A 23,150-nucleotide genomic window follows, 5' to 3' on the forward strand; every position below is an offset into this window, starting at 1 on the left:
ATCTCATCCTACATTGCCGTTGGTAAATCTAAAGAGAATTGCGCAGATTGTAGCATGTGGCCAAATTTTATTTTATCCTTGTGAGTAGATTTGGGCTCCCTGTGTTTATACATTTGAGTACATTATGAGTGTTCTAGTGTACAGGTCATTACATTGTACAGCACCATGGACCAGGTTGGCACCAAAAATTTGGGTTATAATAGCAACTGTTTGCAGCGTGTGCAAATACATGAACCTAGACGTAAAAGATAATAGGTGTTATGCAGAAAGAAAACCCGCCCAATAAAAATTCCCTATGCTGGTTGTGTTTATTTGGCTATTTTTCATCTCAAGATTTCTTATGTTTATTTTTTTTAACAAATATATATATATATATATATATATATATATATATATATATATATATATATATATATATATATATATATATATATATATATATACATACATATGTGTGTTGTGTGAGTGTGTGTGTATATATATATATATATATATATATATATATATGTATATATATATATATGTGTGTGTGTGTGTTTGTATATATATATATATGTATGTGTATATATATTTATTTTTTATTTAAATCAAATATAAGGCTTGTGAGGCTTATTTCCTACTATTGTACATAATATACAAATTTGTAGAGTACAGTACACCATAGCAACCAAACGGACAAATGGATGTCTTCTTTATTGCTGACCTGACTCTTGTAAACTGAAATCTGATTGGTTGATGTGCTTCTGCAATCTCGTTATAACACAATTCCATTTACTGCTTTTCTTTATTCTTATGCCAAGTGAGATCAGAGGGCTTATTCATTAAAAATGTTGCAAGGTGTGGTACCCAAAGTTACTAATTAACTAATCAGAGTCCATTGTGAAGTTGTCTGGCTTCTGATTGGTTCTTATGTACTTGTACTTTGCACTTGGCGGATGTTAGAAAATAGTTTTTTCCTGCCATCCACCTTTTTCTTTTTCTTTTTTTTTTTTTACACTGTTAAAAATTCATAATGATATTCTATGGAGTCTCAGCAATTAAAGATTCAGCAGTGTTTCAGCTTGTTGGAAAATTTGCCAGCAGTTCTAGTCGTCCTCTTCAATCACCTCTATGGTTTTGTAGCAACGCACAAACCAATGCTGTTGCACTAAATTTAAACCAATCATCAGTGACTTTAGAATTGTAATCCCTAGCCGAAAATCACTGTTAGGCTGGCCATAAATGTTCAATTTTCTTGTACAATTTTCTTTTAAATTTAACAAAAAACATCTAATATGAGCTCAAAACTAAACAACTTTCAATGGAATCCAATTAGGCAGGTCCTTACACTACATAATTAAAAGGTAAATCTAAAGGAAAATGTACAATAAAATTGAACATGTATGGCCAGCCTAATTTAATCTTTGTCATTAGCTATTTTTTGCAGTGCTGCTCTGAAATATCCCATTTTACATTCACATTAAAGCTATGCACCTTGCAGATATTTTTTTTTTTTTTTTTTTTTCAATATCACCATTTATTTATACATTTTTTTCAAAATCCCAAAAGTTCATCATGGGCTTATCTGAGTACTTAGACATGCAAATAATGTGCCGCTGCAGCAAGAACAGGCATTTGCCTGAATTAATTGTTATCGCACCTAAATAAACAAGTAGCTCAGCCAAGCAATCTGCATTTAACGTTTCCCCCATATATTTTCTTTATTTTGGACTTTTTCTATTTTTAATGAGCTGAAATTTTCCACATCAGTTAGCAGCCTTCATAAGCCCCAGAAGGTCACACCAGCCTCAGCCTTTTCTTTGTGTCCCTGGTATAATTGGCCAATTGTGTTGGTGATGGGCTAGCCCTCCCTCCCCCCCCCCCCATCTCCGTCCCAACTACATGTTGTTATTAAGCCTCATCGCCTGCTCCCCCAGGAGACCAGCTCTGCTTGCTGTCTGTGGAGAGAGCAGTGCTACTGCGCAGGTTGGAACAGCACAAGCAGCATCCATTTTAATCTGCAGAAAGCCGCTCGCCCTATAGGGCGTTTTTACAGCCCCCTTCTCCTTTACGTGCCGTAATCGTCTTTTTTGTTGCGTTCCCTTCTGTCTCACCCTTGATCTGGTTCATGCACTCTCATTTCTATATGATGCTCTGAGATGGTACACCAGGAGAATTGTGCGTATCAGGTAAGGATGCTGCTGCTTGTATCCATAGAGAGCTTGCAAGGCCTGTGTGTTGTGATTGCTGCATGTGTAGTAATGTTCCCTTCCCTGCTCCAGAACATGGATTCTTCTACTCCGTCCTCGCCTTCCACGCAAAGCTTTACCTTCTGCCTTCATGTTACATCCATCTCATTCTATTTATTTCAGCTGATTGTCAAATCAATCATTAATATATTAGTCCTGTCTATGAATCTAATGTTCTCTTAGATACGCATGGGGTGATGATTTTGTTGCCAAGTACCTAAAACTTTTCAATAGTAAGAAATTTAAGTTATTTTACAGCGTTCTAAATATTTTGCAGTGTATTCATATTTTTATTCTATTTTTAATTCATCACGTTGTCATAAATACCTAGATAGTATTTTTGTATTCTATTGCTTTCCTTATTTGTGATTTTTATTTGAATATATATTATTGATGCAAGTCGGATACACTGACACTGTGCTATATATATATATTAATATGTAGTGCGACTTGATTATGTAACTGTTGCTTCTATGGTGATAGCTGGAACTGAAGGCATTCAGTCATCAGCGGAAAGTGAAAATCTGTTCTTTAATCCTTTAAAACAGAGAAGGAGAACGCATGATAAAATGGATTGGTATTCACGTCAAGGCTAGGTTTGTCCTGTCATTTGGTTACATTCATATTCTATATAAATATATTGTCAGCACATAAAATAAGCAGATGTGTTACTTTACATCTGTATATTATAAATGTGTTTGTATGTGATATATATATATATATATATATTTAATATGTATTGAACAGCTCTTGGTCAATGATGACGTTAGCAAATCCGTATTGATTTGTGACCAGTTCTGCCCTATGGTATAGACCAGTGATGGCGAACCTTGGCACCCCAGATGTTTTGGAACTACTTTTCCCATGATGCTCAACTACACTGAAGAATGCATGAGCAGCATGGGAAATGTAGTTCCAAAACATCTGGGGTGCCAAGGTTCGCCAACACTGGTATAGACTATAGAAGACACATGGTGGCCATGCTGCACATGTCAGATGTCTCCCACTGTTATCCAAAAAGACAACACTCCATTTAAAATGCACATTAAGGGGATCATATCGATAGATTTTGACCTTTTTAATATTTATTTATTTCAGGTACTTGTATAGCGCTGTCAATTTACGCAGCACTTTACATGTACATTGTACATTCACATCAGTTCCTGCCCTCAAGGAGCTGACAATCTATTCAGGCTTGTAGCAGTTCTGGACTGTCTGTCAGATTTTTGAGTGTTTTCAGGTGAAGGTCCCACACTTTAAACAGTTAGAGCCCATTTCGATCATTTTTTTTAATATTATTATTTTTTGAAGGCAGGTGCATTGTTATGCGTCAATATGTATTTCCTTTGTGTGTTTTGAATTTATGTGGCTAGGGTTTACAGCCATTAACTAAGGCGGTTTAATATCCGTTTCTGACACTTGTTATATACATTTTAATGGGTTGGCATTTACTTTATGGACAATGGAAAATGGACATGTATTTTTTAAATCTAATTTAGGGCCGGATTTACATCTCAGGAGCCTATAGTGAGAGAATTCTAAAGTGCCCCCCCCCACACACACACACTAATATAAAAGACAGTAAGACAGACTTTTTTTTTTTTCCTTGATAAATTACTGCTAAGGTCTAGGAAATGCAAAATTAGAGTAAAAAACACACTAGTGAAGTAAATTTTGGGGCAATAAACAGTGGCGGCTGGTGCATGGTAATTTGGGTGGGCGACAAACCAACGCACCACCCCCCCTCCCCTTCCCCTGACGGATGGCAGGACGGACGGACGGCCAGCAGGCAGGCAAAACAACACACCATATCCCCCCCCCCCAACCGTCGGCCTGGTCGGCCTGCTTCCTTACCTTCTCCTTCCTCCTGTCCGAGTCGGGGAGTGCCGGATGGCTGAGCCGCTGTGCTTCTCCTCCAGCTGTGTGTCTCCTCCCTCTTCCTGGCCAGTGGCCAGTAAGATCGCTTCTCCCTGCATGTAGATTAGGGGGCCGGATGCATGGATAGGGGGGTGGCGCCCCTGCGCCCCTAATGGACGGGCCACCACTAGCAATAAACTACCCACATGTTTGTTAAAAAATAAAAAGCGAGGTTGCACCGAGTAAATGGATACCTAACATGTCAAACCGTAAATTTGTGTGCACCTGTGAAATGGTGACATACTTCAGTACCCTATATTTTCTCTAGGTGATGCCTCAAAAGTCCCCTATAGGTCATCAGTTTAGTGTTACTGAAGAGGTCTTGTGCTAAAATTATTGCTCTCACGCTGGATTTTTGTGCTTAGGTGTAACTTTATTTTTTTGCAAAAGAGAAAATGTTTTGATTGCTTAACTTTTTTTTTTTTTTTTTCATTGCGCAGGGGACAAAAAGTCTTTTATGTGATGATTTTGAGGTGACGGGTTCTTTTTAATGAGACATGCAGGGTCTAAAAGACCCTGCTTGGCTCCTCTGGGCTCCACTGAATGTATTGCATTGCACATCGCACTGCAATACATCCCTCCCCAGCTATGCTAGCCAGGGAAGGTGACAGGGTGACCCGGAATTCGGAATTAACGTTATACATGCCGCTTTCCGGTTCACAGCAAGAAGGGGAGGAGACCGGAAGCGTGTCTGCTTCTCGTCCTCCTCACCCTGTTGCTACCGGGCCCCCAAATAGGCAAGCGGAGCCTGCAATACATGCGTGTGAAGGAGGAGCGCCAGTATCGGACGTGTTTGGAAGCAAGGGCAGGAACACAACCACCCGAATGCTTCCACCTGACAGGCATGAGTCTACCTGTCAGTTTTACACACAATCCCAGTGACTACAGCCACCAGATTGTGTGTAAAACCCCCGCTGTCCGAAGTACAGACCTGGCAGCGAAAGGGTTAAAAAAAAAACCTCATACAGACAGGTGCCCCTATAGAAAGGGTGCCTGTAGGCTAGGATTGCCACCTCCTACGTTTTTAAAACTGAACACCTATTAATTACACAGGTTCTGAGACTAATTTAATGCAGATAAGGCACTAAGTGAGTTTAATTACCACCTTAATCAGCCACAGAACCTGTGTAATTAATAGGTGTTTGGTTTTAAAGGGATGAGGTGGCAACCCTACTGTAGACACATACCTACAGTGCCTATTGGGAAATCTGGTCCTGGCCCTGAGCGTACTGCACTGCAGCGCTGAAATGGGAACACAGTACTTTTGTTATGGGAAAGTTGGGTACATGTGTTTTTGCACGTCGCAGCACGTTAAAGGACAGAGTAAATAGGTCCTTGCCCATTACAGTTATTACACCTTTCCCAGAAAAAGGAGCACAATTATCTAAGGCTCAGACTGTGCCAGCCTTGATGCCTGATAATAAATACAGCAGAATGCTGCCAGTATCCAAACAATAGTGTCACCTCATATGCTTCAACACCCAAAAAAAGTGGAGTGGAATAACCTGTTTTTCTTAGTTCTATATAGAATTCAGGATTAAAAAATGTTGCATTTTAATTCTTGTATGTGCCCATGTTTGGGAAATGTCCCCTTACTTCCTGTCTGCTTGACAGAACAGCAAATAAAGTTTAATGTTGATAAACGTAAAGTTATGCACTTGAGAGCTAAGAATATGCATGCATCATACATACTAGGGGGAGTAGAACTGCGGGAATCAATGGTGGAGAAGGATCCGGGGGTTCTGGTAGATCATAAGCTTAATAATAGCATGCAATGCCAAGCTGCAGTTTCCAAAGCAAGCAAAGTCCTTTATTGCATTAAAGAGGAAGTAAACCCTCCTCTGAGTGTTGTACCCTATAGGTAAGCGTAATCGCCGTTTAAGCCAATCAGATGGCCGGATGCCGCAAACCCGAAAGAAGGGCGTAGGTACATGTCGCCCATGAGAGAGGTGAGCGGTCGGCACTTCGGGGCTTCGTTTTAAGGTAAGTATTTCATAATGAGCGAGTATGCAATGCATACTCGCTCATTATGTGTTTGTCTTTCAGGGGTTTTTTTTTTTTCCAAAAAAAAAAAATTCGGAGGTTTACAACCTCTTTAACAGAGTCATGGACTCCAGAGAGAGAGATATCATTTTGCCCCTTGTACAAATCATTAGTAAGACCTCATCTGGAATATGCAGTTCAGTTTTGGGCACCAGTTCTCAAAAGGGATATGGGGGAACTGGAGAAAGTGCAGAGAAGGGCAACCAAACTGATAAGAGACATGGAGAAGCTGAATTTATTCTCTCTTGAGAAGAGGAGATTAAGGGGGGGATATAATCAACATGTATAAATACATAAGGGGTCCATATAGTGAACTTGGTGTTGCTATTCGCTTTAAAGGAGTTGTAAAGGAAGAAGGTTTTTTTATCCTAATGAATTCTGTGCATTAAGATAAAAAGCTTTCTGTGTGCAGCAGCCTCCCCAGCACCCCTTATACTTACCTGAGCCCCTCTCTATCCAGTGATACACACGAGTGCCTTAGCCGTTCGGGACTCTCTCTCCTCAGTGGCTGAGACACAGCAGCTACGCCATTGACTCCCGCTGCTGTCAGGGGATCAGGAAGGAATTTTCCCCCCTGCTGGAGCAATCTGGTGGGTATAGCTTATCTGGGGTTTTCGCCTTCCTCTGGATGAACTGTGGATATAGGTTGGTGTATATGGCATTGTATGATTTATTTTTTTGTCTTTTATTGGTTGAACTAGATAGACTTATGTATTTTTTCAACCTAACTATGTAACAGGAATTGAGGGTACGCATCTAACAGATATTTTTTTTGTTTACAGCCGATACTTTGGATAGATAGAACCTGGTCCTATATTCCACACCTTTTTTTTTTAATTACTTTTTTTTAATGAGGATGGGTTTCTGGCCTTTTTGGACTCCTAGGTTATTAGATATTTATTACTGTCCCTGCCCTGTTCTCACTTCCTGTCCATGTGACAGGTGTTAGTCTAAACAGGAAGTGAGGAGATATCACTGAAGCAGTAAAAACCCAACAGAAGTTTTTACCCGTTCCCCTATCTACCCAAAACTGAAAGAAAAAAAAAACATTTGGCTGGAGGTGGACATCAACACAGTGCAAAGAATATGGGTTCAAATATGAATAAATATGATTGACTAGGTTTGCATATCCTACACTATTGTTAGCATTTTTTCCCAAACATCTTGATTGTTTGGCGTGGGCTATAGCTGGCCATGCACAGAACACATTTTGTTTGGTTTCTGATGAACTGGATGAAGTTTGCTCTGTGAATGGCTCCGTCTGCACCCTCCTGTCTGATGACAGATGAAAAAAAATCAAAGGAGTAGGGTGGACAATTGTTGGCCAAACAACAGTGGAATCCAATTTGATTCGCCATTATTTAGCTTGGATGGAGGAATCTGTTTGGTTTTTTTTTTTTTTCATTCAGCCCATTCAGTATGGCAAGCTTGTGTGTACAGGTTTCTGGCATTAGATTTTCTGTCTCACATAAATTCCAGCCTGTGAGACGAAGGCAAATAAGTGATTCTTCTAGTTTAGAAATCTAAGCGTGTATGGCCAGCCTAAGGCCTGTTACATGCTTCGGTAGAAGAAGGTAGTCATTGCTGGGATGGTTCAGCACACACTAGCACACTATAACTTGGACATAGACCTCTTACTATGTTTGGTGCTGCCATCCCAGATTATTCAGCCCCCTTCAGGCAGGCCTCCTACACACTATAAATTGGACATAGACCTCTTACTATGTTTGGTGCTGCCATCCCAGATTATTCAGCCCACTTCAGGCAGGCCTCATACACACTATAAATTGGACATAGACCTCTTACTATGTTTGGTGCTGCCATCCCAGATTATTCAGCCCACTTCAGGCAGGCCTCCTACACACTATAAATTGGACATAGACCTCTTACTATGTTTGGTGCTGCCATCCCAGATTATTCAGCCCACTTCAGGCAGGCCTCCTACACACTATAAATTGGACATAGACCTCTTACTATGTTTGGTGCTGCCATCCCAGATTATTCAGCCCCCTTCAGGCAGGCCTCCTACACACTATAAATTGGACATAGACCTCTTACTATGTTTGGTGCTGCCATCCCAGATTATTCAGCCCACTTCAGGCAGGCCTCATACACACTATAAATTGGACATAGACCTCTTACTATGTTTGGTGCTGCCATCCCAGATTATTCAGCCCACTTCAGGCAGGCCTCCTACACACTATAAATTGGACATAGACCTCTTACTATGTTTGGTGCTGCCATCCCAGATTATTCAGCCCACTTCAGGCAGGCCTCCTACACACTATAAATTGGACATAGACCTCTTACTATGTTTGGTGCTGCCATCCCAGATTATTCAGCCCACTTCAGGCAGGCCTCCTACACCTAACACTAGGATGTTCACAAGGTGCGGGGGGAGCTTCTATCACCTATTCGCACAAAGTAAAATGCATTTGTTGTTGAAGAGTCTGAAAGAACCAGTGCAGTGTTCTGATTAGTGGGTGGAAAGTCAATATACAGTACTTTGAGATATTTATATTTCTTTACTTGTCCCTAGATCTGTTTTCTGAAAGGTATTTTGCAACTCCTCCAAAAAAACATCTTAACAACTCGTGTATTATTCATCTGTAAAACATGCAGGATTTATAAAATAATGGGTTACCTCCATAATATTCACACAGTATTGTGAATATTATCAAGGTAACCCATTCGATGATATTCACATAATATGAAAATTATCAAGGTGTGAATATTATGGAGGTAACCCATTCTATTATAAATCCTGACTGTTTTACAGATGTATAATACAGGCACTGTTAAGATGTATCCTGTTATTTTAGAAGAGCTGTAAATCTATTCCTCACACTTTGTTCACATGAACAGTATCAACATTTCAACATTGCAAGTTCATGTGATAAATGGCAACTTTGTGTGTTTTTATGTAAGTGGCAGTCTAGAGCAGTGTTTCTCAACCTTTTTACAGTCAAGGCACTCTTTAAAAATTATGGACAATTTCGAGGCACCCTTTAAAAATTATGGACAATTTCGAGGCACCCTTTAAAAATTATGGATAATTTCGAGGCACCCTTTAAAAATTATGGTCAATTTCAAGGCACCCTTTAAAAATTATGGACAATTTCGAGGCACCCTTTAAAAATTATGGTCAATTTCGAGGCACCCTTTAAAAATTATGGACAATTTCAAGGCACCCTTTAAAAATTATGGACAATTTCGAGGCACCCTTTAAAAATTATGGACAATTTCGAGGAACCCTTTAACCGGTTGCTGACTGCGCACAGTATATTTACTGCGGCAGTCAGCCCCGGCCAGGCAGAGTGACGTAGATCTACGTCACTCGCCTGTCACTGGTATTGGAGCCAATAGCGGGCGAGCCTCGGCTCGTTCAGGGAGGAGTGCGGGCGTGTGACCGGCGGACCCCATGTATTATCCACATATGTATTATGTAAACAAGCCGCCTGTCATTCTCCCCTGTGTAAAAATGAAGATCAGACGGTTCTACTATGTAGAACCGTTGATCTTTGTTTTTACACCAATAGCCATGTCCCACTACAGTTAGAAGCACGCCCCTAGGACACACTTAACCCCTCCCTGTCCAATACATTTAACCCCTTCCCCGCCAGTGTCATTTTTGCAGTAACAGTGCATATATATAGCACTGATTACTGCAGTAATGTCACTGGTACCCCCAAAAGTGTCAAAAATGTCAGTCAAGGGTCCGATCTGTCCGCCGCAATGTCGCAGCACCGCAAAAAAAATCGCAGATCGCCGCCATTACTCGTTACAAAAAAACCCACCAAAAATGACAAAAATCTTTCCCTTTGTTAGTAAACACGATAACTTTTGCGCAAACCAATCAAAATACGCTTTTTGCAATTTTTTTTTTATCAAACATATGTAGCATAAAACAATTTGGCCGAAAATGTTAAAAAATTTTGATTTTTACATTTTTTGGGGGGGGAATTTCATATAAAAAAAAAGAAAAATATTGTTATTTTTGCAAAAATTACGCTCTTTTTTTGTTTATAGCGCATGATCAAAAAATCGTTCAGGTGATCAAATACCACCAAAAGAAAGCTCTGTTCGTGGGAAAAAAAGAACGTGAAATTAGTTTAGGTACGCAGTAAAAAATCGCAAAAAACCCCCTGGTCAGGAAGGGGGTAAAATCTTCCGGGGCTTAAGTGGTTAAAAATTATGGACAATTTCGAGGCACTTTTTAAAAATTATGGACAGTTTCAAGGCACCCTTTACAATTGTGGACGTTTTCAAGCACCCTTTAAAAATGATGGACAATTTGGGGGCTACCTTTCAAAATTATGCACAATTTCGAGGCACCCTTTAAAAATTATGGACAATTTCAAGGCACCCTTTAAAAATTATGGACAATTTCAAGGCACCCTTTAAAAATTATGGTCAATTTCAAGGCACCCTTTAAATATTATGGACAGTTTCGAGGCACCCTTTAAAAATTATGGACAATTTCGAGGCACCCTTTAAAAATTATGGACTATTTCGAGGCACCCTTTAAAAATGATGGTCAATTTCGAGGCACCCTTTAAAAATTATGGTCAATTTCAAGGCAGCCCTTTGTATGGCTAAATTTGCACCGCACCCGCAGCAAAGACGCACAGGACCCTTTTTGGCAGCCGCATCAGGATCGGATCGCACAGCGGTTCACACTTGTGCGATCCTATCCTGTGCGAACTGCAAGATTGCACTGCGATATGCGATCAAACTGGGGGTGTCGTTAAGATTACATTGACACCCCCAGCGTATCGCATATGGCAGTGTGAACTGCCCGGGGTGCGTTTGCGATGCGGGAACAGGCTGCGGATTCGCAGCCTTCCCGCATCGCATAAGTGTGAACCGGGGCTCAAGCGTTTCTTACCCCAACACTTCATAAGCCTGATACTGTATGTGTCTGCTGTACCATGTACTTGTAGGTTAAAGTATCCTGTTCTCCTTGTATTGCTTCCTCTGTGTGAAATCCCTGGAGTTCATCCCAGTCCCTCTGCTTTCCTATTAAAAATTGACCACACCGAGTGACACGCTCCTGCTGCACAGCCATTTACTGGCAAGCTCAGTGTGCTGCCTCTTCTCCTCCTCCAGCTTTTATGCAACTGAGAACAACGGGAATGTGATCGCTTATAAAAAGGGAAAAAGGTATTTATAATGTATTTTTATTTCTATACACAAATGTTTGCCTTTCATTTCTATTTTAAACGGAATTGGTTGTTTTACAAGGCAATCGTTTACAATCACTTTATCATTATTATTATACAGGATTTATATAGCGCCAACAGTTTGCGCAAGCGCTTTACAATGTGAGGACTTTAAATATACCTTCACAATGTTTCCAAATATACTCAGTGGTATCAACTTAGACTGGCCATACATGTTCTAATAGTCTTGTAAAATTTTCCTTTAGATTTACCTTAAACTATGTAGTGCAAGGCCGACTGATTGGATACAATTGAAAGTTGTTTCGTTTTGACCTCATAATATATGGATTTTGATCAATCTAAAGGAAAATTGTACAAGACAGTTGAACATGTATGACCAGCCTTAGACTCTTAACTAATGACCCCCCCTCAATTGACGTTCCACCTCCCACTTAAACTGCATTATATTTCCTAATCTTATAATAGAGGCTTCCTCCCCTTACCTTTGCCCGCTACTTTTTAAGCTAGGTTCACACTGTGCTGGTTTCCCAGTGGCTACATTTGTGTGGACACAGCAGCCCATGTATTTGAATGGGTTGCTGTACCTATGGAAAACTCAGAGAAAAGGCCTCTGCACTTCTATTAAGAACACATATCTGCTAAACTGCAGTGTTTTTTACCATATGTGTGGGAAGACATGTGAATACACACCTTCCCGCACTCTCTCAGATGTGAATCCAGCCTTAGTCCGACTGCCATCCTTTCAAGAGTTTATTATTGCCCATCCCTACACCCAGCATTTCTGTATTATTCTGGTCTCAAAATATGCTACCAAACTGTACAGTGTTTTTCTTTTATTGCCTTAAAAGAGAAGTGTGGGCTGTATAAAAAAAAAAAAAAAACATTGATACTCGCCTATATGTCTGCAGAACCAGGGTGATTTTTCAGCTGTCTCCAGCTAGTTCTGATCACTCTGCTCTTCCAGCACTCAGTGGAGCACCAGACAGGAGAGTGGATGGGAGCTGTGGGCTCAAGCTTTCAACAGCATGCCGACAGGCTGAGCCAGCTGTTGGTCAGGCATCTGGGTGGATCCTTCTAGAACCTGGAGAGGTCCTGTGACGTCAGCCTGATTCTGGGTCACAGGAGTACACTCCTTTGACCCAATAAAGAAGTCTGACCAAAAAGCCATATGGAACAGATATTTGATATGCTTTCATTACTTTTCCTTCTTCTCCAAATTGTTTCTTTGCTTGTAAAACTCCTGCATGTCAGATTTGTGACAGGGTAATATACACCTTACTGACATAATGTATACATAAATCTGTCGCAGATTCCACCATTTGTCGTAATATCATAAGACAGAGTTTAAAGAGTATCTATGACACTATGAATTCCAGGGACTGGCTTTCTATGTATGAATTGTGAAAGTTCAACAGGCTGATTATAGAAAAGCTGTGTACCATATTGAAGCAGTAATAAACTTCTGGCTTTAAAAAAATTAACAAAAAAAACCCTGCAAGGTAATGTCATAATGTGCTAGTATGCATCGCATACTAGCACATTATGTGAAACGTACCTTAGAAGGAAGCCCTCCAGTGGCATGCTGTCACCACTGAAGGCACGTGCATCTTCACCCGGTCTTATATGGTGGTTCGCTGGCTCCAGCTGTGTGAGTAGCCTGGAGCCACGATAACGTTTTAGTGCAGTTTACGGCACAAGCCTCTGAGGGAACGATACGGGTATGCCGTTCCTTCAGCGTGCATGGGTGGGTGACATCCCCGGGTGCATCTAAAGCAAATATCTCCTAAATGGTGCAAGTTGATATTTACAGTACCTATAGGTAAGCCTTATTAAAGGCTTACCTATAGGTAAAAATCATGCATGGAGTTTACTCCCACTTTAAAATACTGCCAAAATAGCTGTTCTAATATATAGGCATACCAGACTAATACATGATCACTGAGCATTCTCTGTTGCTGATGAATGTGGAAAATACACTAGAATTAGGTGGCCTGAGGTGTAGACTAGCTCACCCCTGAAGTGGAATAATATACCAGTTATATTTTTGTTGCCCATCCACCCTAGCCTAGGACTGTATTTGCCAATATGTGGGACCACTGATGGGTGCCATGCAAGGCCCAGGATTCATTGTCAGGCATTGTATGGAAAGGGCCAAAAAAAGAAAAGAGTGATACTAAGCACCCTGCTCCTGCGCTCCAAACCAGGTCCTCAAGCTGTTTCAATCTGGGAACCTACACTTGGCATCCCGTATGGCTACGCCTTGCTGCCCTTAACGACCGGGGTGGTCAAAAACACTGAAAAACAAACACAAAAAAGGGCGCACCAGCCTAGCGCATTATCCTCAGCAAGCTTTTAATAATGATAGTATAAAATCAACTACTCACAAACATGCGTGGTAGGTCAGCATATAGATTCCAACAGAACAGCATCAAAATAGAAGAATCCAATATCCCATATGAACGGAAGGCTAACGCGTTTCGAGGCCTTGCCTCTTCCTCAGAGCCTGAGGGCCATGTCCAGGACCATGACTTAAATGGTATCACGCATGTTTGTGAGTAGTTGATTTTATACTATCATTATTAAAAGCTTGCTGAGGATAATGCGCTAGGCTGGTGCGCCCTTTTTTGTGTTTGTTTTTCATTGTATGGAAAGGTGCTCTTTAACACTAACAAGTAATGACAGCCATTGTAGAAAGCACATTGTATTTACCAGAACACTCAATGTGTTCTGGTTTACTAAAGGAGCTGAACGTTTATACAATATATGCACTTGAGCAATCCAACCACATAAATAAGGGGATTTTTATTAAATTTTAATATCCAATTATGTGCAGATGAAATAAGTAAACTCATGATTGGATGACTGACGTGAAAATCCATACCTCCCTTAGCAAATCAACCTCATAGTTTATGGCTTGATGGTTCCTGGGCCATTTTGGAGAGAACAGCGGACATTCACCATTTGAAGAGTCCTGGCATGGTAATTGTATGTAGAGGACTATTGTGAAGGCAACATCAAGCCTTGGTCAGCATTGTACAGTGACAAGTAGTGTTGTAGCTGCGCATGTGGTCAAGTACATATTGTTACACCTAATGATACAGATGTCACTCGTCATTTTGTTGTTAAGGTGAAACCTGACTTTACTCTGCAGACAGTCCTGACCACAAGATATCTGGCTTGTCTCATCCCTTTGTCACATTAGAATGGTCATTTGGAACTGCTAGAAGGTTATAACGAGGTGGATTATAAGGCCCCATGCACACGGGGCGTTAGAAAAAACGTGCGTCAAAGTTCTGACGCTGGAAAAAGCAGCTGTAAAAACGTGCTTTCAGTAGCTTTTTCCATTTGCGTTATTGCACATTTTGCCACGTTGCTTTTAGCAGCGTTTTTTTCTGCCTCCATTCAAAATCAATGGTTCCCTATGGGAGCCTATTGATTTGAATGGAAGTCGCACCGCAACACCGCAAGTCGGATCCAACTTGCGGGGCGACTTGCGCTGTGAGAATCTTGAGGGGGAACTCCACGCCAAAATGGGAAAAAAACGGCGTGGGGGTCCCCCCCAGGTTCCAAACCAGGCCCTTCGGGTCTGGTATGGAATTTGAGGGTAGCCCCACGCCGAAAAAATGGCGTGGGGTCCCCCCCAAAATCCATACCAGACCCTTATCTGAGCATGCAGCCCGGTAGGCCAGGAAAGGGGAGGGGACGAGCGAGCGGCCCCACCCCCCCTGGACCACACCAGGCCACATGCCCTTAACATGGGGGGGGTGTTGGTGCTTTGGGGCAGGGGGGGCTCTGCACCCCCCACCTCAAAGCACCTTGCCCCCATATTGATGAGGACAAGGGCCTCATCCCCACAACCCTGGCCGATGGTTGTGGGGGTCTGCGGGCAGGGGGCTCATCGGAATCTGGAAGCCCCCTTTAACAAGGGGGGCCCCCCAGTTCCCAGACCCCCTCCCTATGTGAATGGGTATGGGGTACACTGTACCCCTACCCATTCACCCCATAAAAGGCAGTGTATGTAAATAAGGACAGGAGACATTTTGGAAAGTTTATTAAAAATCTTCATCTGTTCTTCTCTGCTCTGGTCTTCTCCCTCTCCTGGTCTTCTTGTCTTCTGCTCTTTTGCTGTCCTCTCTTCTACTCTTTTGCCCTCAGCTCTTCTCTTCTTCTTCTTCCTCCGGTCCTCCTCCGACGATGTCTTCGATGATTATGCCGGTCTCCGGTCTCTGCAGCTTGTTATATAGCCATTAGGGGCGTGGCCTCTAGATGACGTCACCGGGAGACCCCGTCCCCTTATGTCACAGATGACGTTGTATGTGACATAATGGGGTGGGGCCTCCCGGTGACGTCATCTAGAGGCCACGCCCCTAATGGCTATATAACAAGCTGCAGAGACCGGAGACCGACATAATCACCAGAGACATCGTCGGAGGAGGACCGGAGGAAGAAGAAGAAGAGAAGAGCCGAGGGCAAAAAAGCAGAAGAGAGGACAGCAAAAGAGCAGAAGACAAGAAGACCAGGAGAGGGAGAAGACCAAAGGGCCTGGTTTGGAACCTGGGGGGGGGACCCCCACGCCGTTTTTTTCCCATTTTGGCGTGGAGTTCCCCCTCAAGATTCTCACAGCGCAAGTCGCCCCGCAAGTCGGATCCGACTTGCGGTGTTGCGGTGCGACCTCCATTCAAATCAATAGGCTCCCATAGGGAACCATTGATTTTGAATGGAAGAAAAAAAAAACGTATAACGTGGCTTAACGCACGTTAAGCCACGTTATAGCAACGTTATTGCAACGTTATTCAGCCTTTAGCAGCGTCAGGCGTTTTTAACGCTCTAACGCTGGTCCTCAGAACGCGCAGGTCGTGGGTTCTTGTTGCAGCTTAAAAATGCCTAGGCCACTTACAGCTCAAAAACGTCTGTGTGTGCATGAGGCCATAGAATAACATGGAGGTGCGTTTTTAGGCTGCAAAAAGAAAACGCCTGACGCTACTTACAGCGGCGTTAAAAACGTCCCGTGTGCATGGGGCCTAAAGCCCCGTACACACGTACCGATCGTCGGCCGAACGATCGGCCATCTTTTGTCCGAGGGCTGTTGTGTCTGTTGAAAACTGCAAAAGACTGCACACGAATTTTGTCGGCCAACAACAGCCGACTGCAGAAGTGATGTCATGTGATGGTTAACTTTCCTTGTCTTTTTTCTTTTCTGAGCATGCCCAGTCTTGCAAATCTGCTGTCTGTCGGCCGAAATCTGTACTGACTGGCGAACAATCGGCCGTTCTGGTGTCGGCATACAAAAATTTTAATGCTTGCACGACAGATTCTGTTCGGCCGAAAGTGCGCTGTCGGCTGTCGGAAGCATCATACTAACAAGCCGAAAATCGGCCGATCGTTCGGAGGCCGAACATTTTCGGCCGACAATCGGTACGTGTGTACGGGCCTTAAGACTCTCTGTGGAGCACCTTCACCCCCAAATATGTAACCAATGTCTTTTTTCCTGATCCTTTCCTTTGGCTGTGAACAGCTGTGGGGGCCTTGGTGGAAGTGGGAAATGCACCACATTTGTTTTCGTTATTAAAATGTCAAAGTATATTAAAATACTAGGATTGTCGGTTTGAATCCCAACCACGGCACTACCTGCCTGAAGTTTGCATGTTCTCCCTGTGCCTGCGTGGGTTTCCTCCAGATACTCCGGTTTCCTCCCACACTCCACAGGCATCCTGGTAGGCTAATTGGATCCTGCCAAAATCGGCCCTAAAGCCCCGTACACACGTACCGATGGTCGGCATACAAATGTTCCTCTTTTCTCCCCGGGATGTCGGTGTCTGCTGAAAAGTGCAAAGACAGCACAAGGACAGCACAAGAATTTTGTCCGCCGACTGCAGAAGTGATGTCATGTAATGGTTAACTTTCCCTGTGTTTTCTATTTTCTGAGCATGCCCAGTCTTGCAAATCTGCGGTCTGTCGGCCGAATTGTGTACTGACAGGCGAACAATCTGGTGTCGGCATACAAATATTTTCATGTTTGCAAGAAAGACTTTTGTCCGCGGATTGTGCGCAGACATCTGTCGGAGGCACCATACTAACACGCGTACAATCGGCAGATCCTTCGTCCACCGACGTTTGTATGCCGACGATCGGTACGTGTGTACGGGCCTTTACATGTATGAATGTAAGTTGGGGAGCTTAGATTGTAAGCTTCATGAGGGGAGGGACTGATGTGAATGTACAATGTAAAGCACTGCGTAAATTGACTTTGCTATATAAATACCTGCAATAAGTAAAAATAAAATAAATATAAATAGTCAGAAAGTATAAAACCTAAAAAGAGATATGGAACCAAACATACTTGCTACCACTACATGAGCCATATATATTATATAACAAGTCAAAAAAAAAGTTATTTTGACTCTTCATGTGAAGCAGTTTAAAACTGCTAAAGGGCTTGGAGTGAGTGACAGAATTACATAATGGTAATAGGAGGTTTCAGAAGTAGGTCAGCCTGGCCAGAGCTAAGGTGACTGCTTTCTAGTAGCAAAGTGTCAGCCTCTTTCCCTAGCATGTGCAGATTTTCCTAAACCTTGCTTCATTTGGATATGTTTTTTGCTGTTTAGGCAGCATTTAAAGGGTTGGTTTTACTTATAGTTGTCATGAAATTGTTATGGGATGTAGTACTTTGCACAGTGGAATTGACTACTGCTAGTCATAGATGTGTAAATGGTTTTCTGAGATTAACAGGCAAGGAGACAGTTGCTCATCGTATAGCTTCAGGACCAACTGCTCCTTCCATTTCTCTTGTGCAGTGCTTGCTTTAACGCTTTCCTTCTCTCTAACTAATCTCCTGATGCCCAAAGTACTTATTAATGTCTTAGGAGTACCCCGAAACAGCCCCATCCTAATCTAGGTGTCATATTAAGCTTTTTGATGGTTACATGCCTTTACCGCCAGTCTAAAAAGTAGAACCCCAGGCAGATACAAAAAAGACTCTACGTATGTATAGATATGTATTCAATTATTTCCAAGTATTCCTATGTGAAAACTATCTTTATATTATCCTTTCCCAATGTCCTCACTTCAGGTAGTAGTCCGAAAGCCTTTCAGGCTTCATTGCTTGGATACAGGATTTCTTAACTCCCAGGCAGTACATGCTGGTGCTGACCAGTAGAGACCTGTCCCAACCTGGTTTTCTCTCAGCTGGAGGTCTCTGCATCCAGCTCATTAGTGTAGTGTTAGGCCACATGCACATGGCCGTATTTTGCACAGGATATTACTGTAAGAAAAATCCTGTATGTTAAGCTGTCTGTACTGCATCTGAACTTATATGTGCATACACCCATTTATGTTCATATGAGGTGAGTTGTATACATCTCCGCCTGAATGAGTCAATCATGCAGAGCAGGCACAGAGTGACTGATGGCCATGGTCATGGTCATACTGCACCTGTGCTGCTGCTGCCACCACATAAAACGAGAAGATATAAGCATTAATACTGTGTAATCGCCGATGGTACAGGCACAGAGTGACTGTAGGCCATGGTCATACTGCACCTGTACTGCTGCTGCCAGTGCCACCACATAAAATGAGAAGATATAAACATTAATACTGTGTAATCGCCGATGGTACAGGCACAGAGTGACTGATGGCCATGGTCATACTGCACCTGTACTGCTGCTGCAACCACATAAAACGAGAAGATATAAACATTAATACTGTGTAATCGACGATGGTACAGGCACAGAGTGACTGATGGCCATGGTCATACTGCACCTGTACTGCTGCTGCCAGTGCCACCACATAAAATGAGAAGATATAAACATTAATACTGTGTAATCGCCGATGGTACAGGCACAGAGTGACTGATGGCCATGGTCATACTGCACCTGTACTGCTGCTGCCACCACATAAAACGAGAAGATATAAACATTAATACTGTGTAATCGACGATGGTACAGGCACAGAGTGACTGATGGCCATGGTCATACTGCACCTGTACTGCTGCTGCCAGTGCCACCACATAAAATGAGAAGATATAAACATTAATACTGTGTAATCGCCGATGGTACAGGCACAGAATGACTGAAGGAAAGGCCATTCTTTGCCTGCTGCTTGCACATTGTTGTTTTTCTAATGTTGGCCCTGAATTCACTGGGTGACCAGTAGGATCTATTTATGTTGTATGCATGTAAACATTAGTACAAGCATTTACATGCATACAGCATAAAATACAGCCAAGATTGGACTGTGAACACAATTTTCTAGTTTTGGTTTACACAGCTGAATGTTATAGCTTTAGTTACGTTAACTTATTGGGTTGGGTGTAATTTGAAAGGGTTTCTTTGATAAGTAAGAATTTACCTAAATGGTCTTCATCGATAGACTTATTCTCTTTGTCTTGGTGACCACTGTCTTAAGGACTGCAAGTGAGGGAAAATCAAATTTTTGGAGATGTTGACAGAACAGGAATAGAGGGTTTCACCATTACCTACTCTAGCCTTTCTCTTACATGAAGGCACTATTGTAATAACTTTTGGAGTTCCGTTTTCTACAAATTAAACACTGGTTGACTAACATGGTAAACCAACATTTCTTTGTTCAAATACATCACCTTACACTCCTTTGTCCCAAATGTATCGAAATACTTTACTCAAAGTTGAAACCTTGAAGGCCACGAGTATGTCCCTAAGTGGGAACATGACCTTAAAGGCACTAGAAATATGGAAGATTGGATACAAAGCTGGACCACAATAGCCTCCTGTTCTATCATTACGCTTATACTTGAATCAGCCTTTAAAGAGTAAGTAAACTTCCATCACTAAATTGTACCTATAGGTAAGCCTATAATAAGGCTTACCCATAGGTAGTAGAATATCTCCTAAACATGCACTGTTCAGAAAATATTTACCGTACATGCAGCCAGTGACATCACTGGCGCATACGCTCTGAAGGAACAGCCACCCGTGCCGTTCCTTCAGATCCCTGGGCTGTAAACAATGGCTCCCGCGCACAAGAGCGGGAGTGACGTCATCGAGGCTCCGGCCAGTCACAGACTTGGAGTCCACAATCCCGGAAGCAAGATGGCTGAAGATGGAAGCGACCTCCAGCGATACGTTCGTTTTCAGATACGTTTCACATAATGTGCTAGTGTGGGATGCATACTAGCACATTATGCCTTTACATTACAGGTAAGAAAAAAAAATTTACAACCACTTTGAATCCATCTCCAGATGGTATATGGTCCCAACCCATTTAGTACACCTTTGCCCCAATTCTTGAAACACCTGCTTTCGAGGCTGTTCCTTCCCAGGGGACATACGTCACACATGGTGGTCATGCTTTATGCCAAAGGTCCTCAAACTATGGCCCTCCAGTTGTTCTGGAACTACAATTCATGCCTAGTCATGTCTGTGATTTCAGAGTTTTACAATGCCTCATGGGATGTGTAGTTCCGCAACAGCTGGAGGGCCGTAGTTTGAAGACCCCTGCAGAGTCTATGCTTTCTAGATTTTGGACAAAGATCCAAAATTGTTACAAACGTTGTTAACCGCTTGCCGACTGCGCACAGTATATTTACTGCGGCAGTCGGCCCCGGCCAGGCAGAGTGACGTAGGTCTACGTCGCTCGCCTGTCACTCCTTCCAGAGCCAATAGCGGGCGGGCGCGCGCCCGCCGAGGCGCGCGCCCGCCGAGGCTCGTTCACGGAGGAGTGCGGGAGTGTGACTGGCGGACCCGATGTCCGCCGGTCACACTACGATCGCCGCTACAGCGGGAGAAAGACAGAGCGGCTTGTGTAAACAAGCCACCTGTCAGTTCTCCCTGTGTAAAAGTGAAGATCAAACAGTTCTACTATGTAGAACTGTTGATCTTTGTTTTTACACTAGTAGACATGTCCCTACACAGTTAGAATCACGCCCCTAGGACACACTTAACCCCTCCCTGTCCAATACTGTTAACCCCTTCCCTGCCAGTGTCATTTTTGCAGTAACAGTGCATATATATAGCACTGATTACTGCAGTAATGTCACTGGTACCCCCAAAAGTGTCAAAAATGTCAGTCAAGGGTCCGATCTGTCCGCCGCAATGTCGCAGTACCGCAAAAAAAATCGCAGATCGCCGCCATTACTCGTTAAAAAAAAAAACACCAAAAATGACAAAAATCTTTCCCTTTGTTAGTAAACGCGATAACTTTTGCGCAAACCAATCAAAATACGCTTTTTGCGATTTTTTTTACCAAACATAGGTAGCGTAAAACAAATTGGCCGAAAATTTTAAAAAATTTTGATTTTTACATTTTTTTTTGGGGGAATTTCATATAAAAAAAAGTGAAAAATATTGTTGTTTTTGCAAAAATTACGCTCTTTTTTTGTTTATAGCGCGTGATCAAAAAATCGCACAGGTGATCAAATACCACCAAAAGAAAGCTCTGTTTGTGGGAAAAAAAGGACGTGAAATTCGTTTAGGTACAGCGTCGCACGACCGCGCGATTGTCCGTTAAAGTCACGCAGTAAAAAATCGCAAAATAACCCCTGGTCTTTTAGCAGGAAAATCCTCCGGTGGTAAAGTGGTTAACCTACCCCTTTGCCAGAGACCTTTCGTGTGTCTTTTTGCATTTGAAACCTCCGGACCTCACAAGATCCCAATTTAAATTGGCCACCTGTGCTCTACCAGCGGCAAAACAAACTATCACAAAAGCTTGGAAACAACATTTTGTTTCCTTTGTAGAAGTTCATTGTCGCATAGACAATTTTTTTATCAATGAAAAGCTTACTAACATTTTCCTAGAGACGCACAAGAAATTCCTAAAAGCGTGGGCCCCGTGGATCCATAATTCTCAACCCTCCATGTCCCCCAAAATCTATGCACTGCTATAGTTACTGAATGCCCTTGGTTTCTGGATGAAATGTCCCCAACGTCCTTCTGTTCCCCTCTTCTTTCCATTCTATTTTATTTCTCTCTCCCTTTCTTTTTCTTCTCTCAGCCCCCTGTTCTGGGAGGCCCTGGCTAGTACATCTCTTTACTATCATCTGTGCAAGGCCCGACTCTCATATCTACCCCAAGAGTGTTTCCCGATTTACGGTTATTAAACGTTTGCCCCTTCCCCTTTCCTACCTATCCTTGTAGTTCATAATATGTGTATTGTTACTGTAAACATAGCTTATATTATGTCATTCTTATTGATCTTTATCATCATCTGTACCTTTTTACAATGTTGATTACATTTGTACAGGTCATACGATGTATCTTTCAAACCTATATTGAAGACCTATTGAAAATAAAATAACATTAGGGGCCTCAAGGAATCCCTGATATTGATTATGCTACCTATAATCGCATGAATTTGTGTTAAGATATAGGAATAAATAAAATGAAAAGGAATGTGGCTTACTTGGGGGTTATATTTACAAAGCAGTGAATGGGACATTTCTAAAACATTCACTGCAGGAAAATCTTTCTGGTGCATGTCATTTAAATTACAGCAATGATTCACCTGCAGTGAATATCACATGCTTAAAATATGCCCCTTTGTGTACATTGAACCAAGTTTTTTTTTTGTATAATTCTATTTAATATTTATGATTATAATAAAATGAATCGAATAATATTAGTCAGAAAAGAAATGCCGACAATGAAAATTCTAGTTTTCCTTCACATTGGTGGCCAGTGGAGAATGGACAGAGGAAAAGTGTCCTTTCCATTGGTGGTCAGTGAAAAGTCCTTTCCATTGGTGGTCAGTGAAAAGTCCTTTCCATTGGTGGTCAGTGAAAAGTCCTTTCCATTGGTGGTCAGTGAAA

The 23,150-nt window shown here is 42.2% G+C and overlaps 1 protein-coding gene across 5 annotated transcripts in view; it reads left to right on the forward strand.

The window, feature by feature from the left end:
- The window catches only part of LOC309549529 (schwannomin-interacting protein 1), a 609,988-nt gene that overhangs the window by 531,762 nt on the left and 55,076 nt on the right, over positions 1-23,150 (forward strand). Inside the window, exon 1 of one of the 5 annotated variants that reach the window (XM_082249881.1) lies at positions 1,886-2,168. The exons of the other annotated variants lie outside the window; for them this stretch is intronic. Coding sequence (XP_082106007.1) covers positions 2,139-2,168 — 30 coding nt within the window. The 5' untranslated portion in view covers positions 1,886-2,138. Of the gene's footprint in view, positions 1-1,885; positions 2,169-23,150 lie in introns of those variants that run through there. 5 annotated transcript variants of the gene reach the window in all.

Source organism: Pelophylax lessonae (assembly GCF_965119305.1).
Source record: "Pelophylax lessonae genome assembly, chromosome: 3".
NCBI lineage: Eukaryota > Metazoa > Chordata > Amphibia > Anura > Ranidae > Pelophylax > Pelophylax lessonae.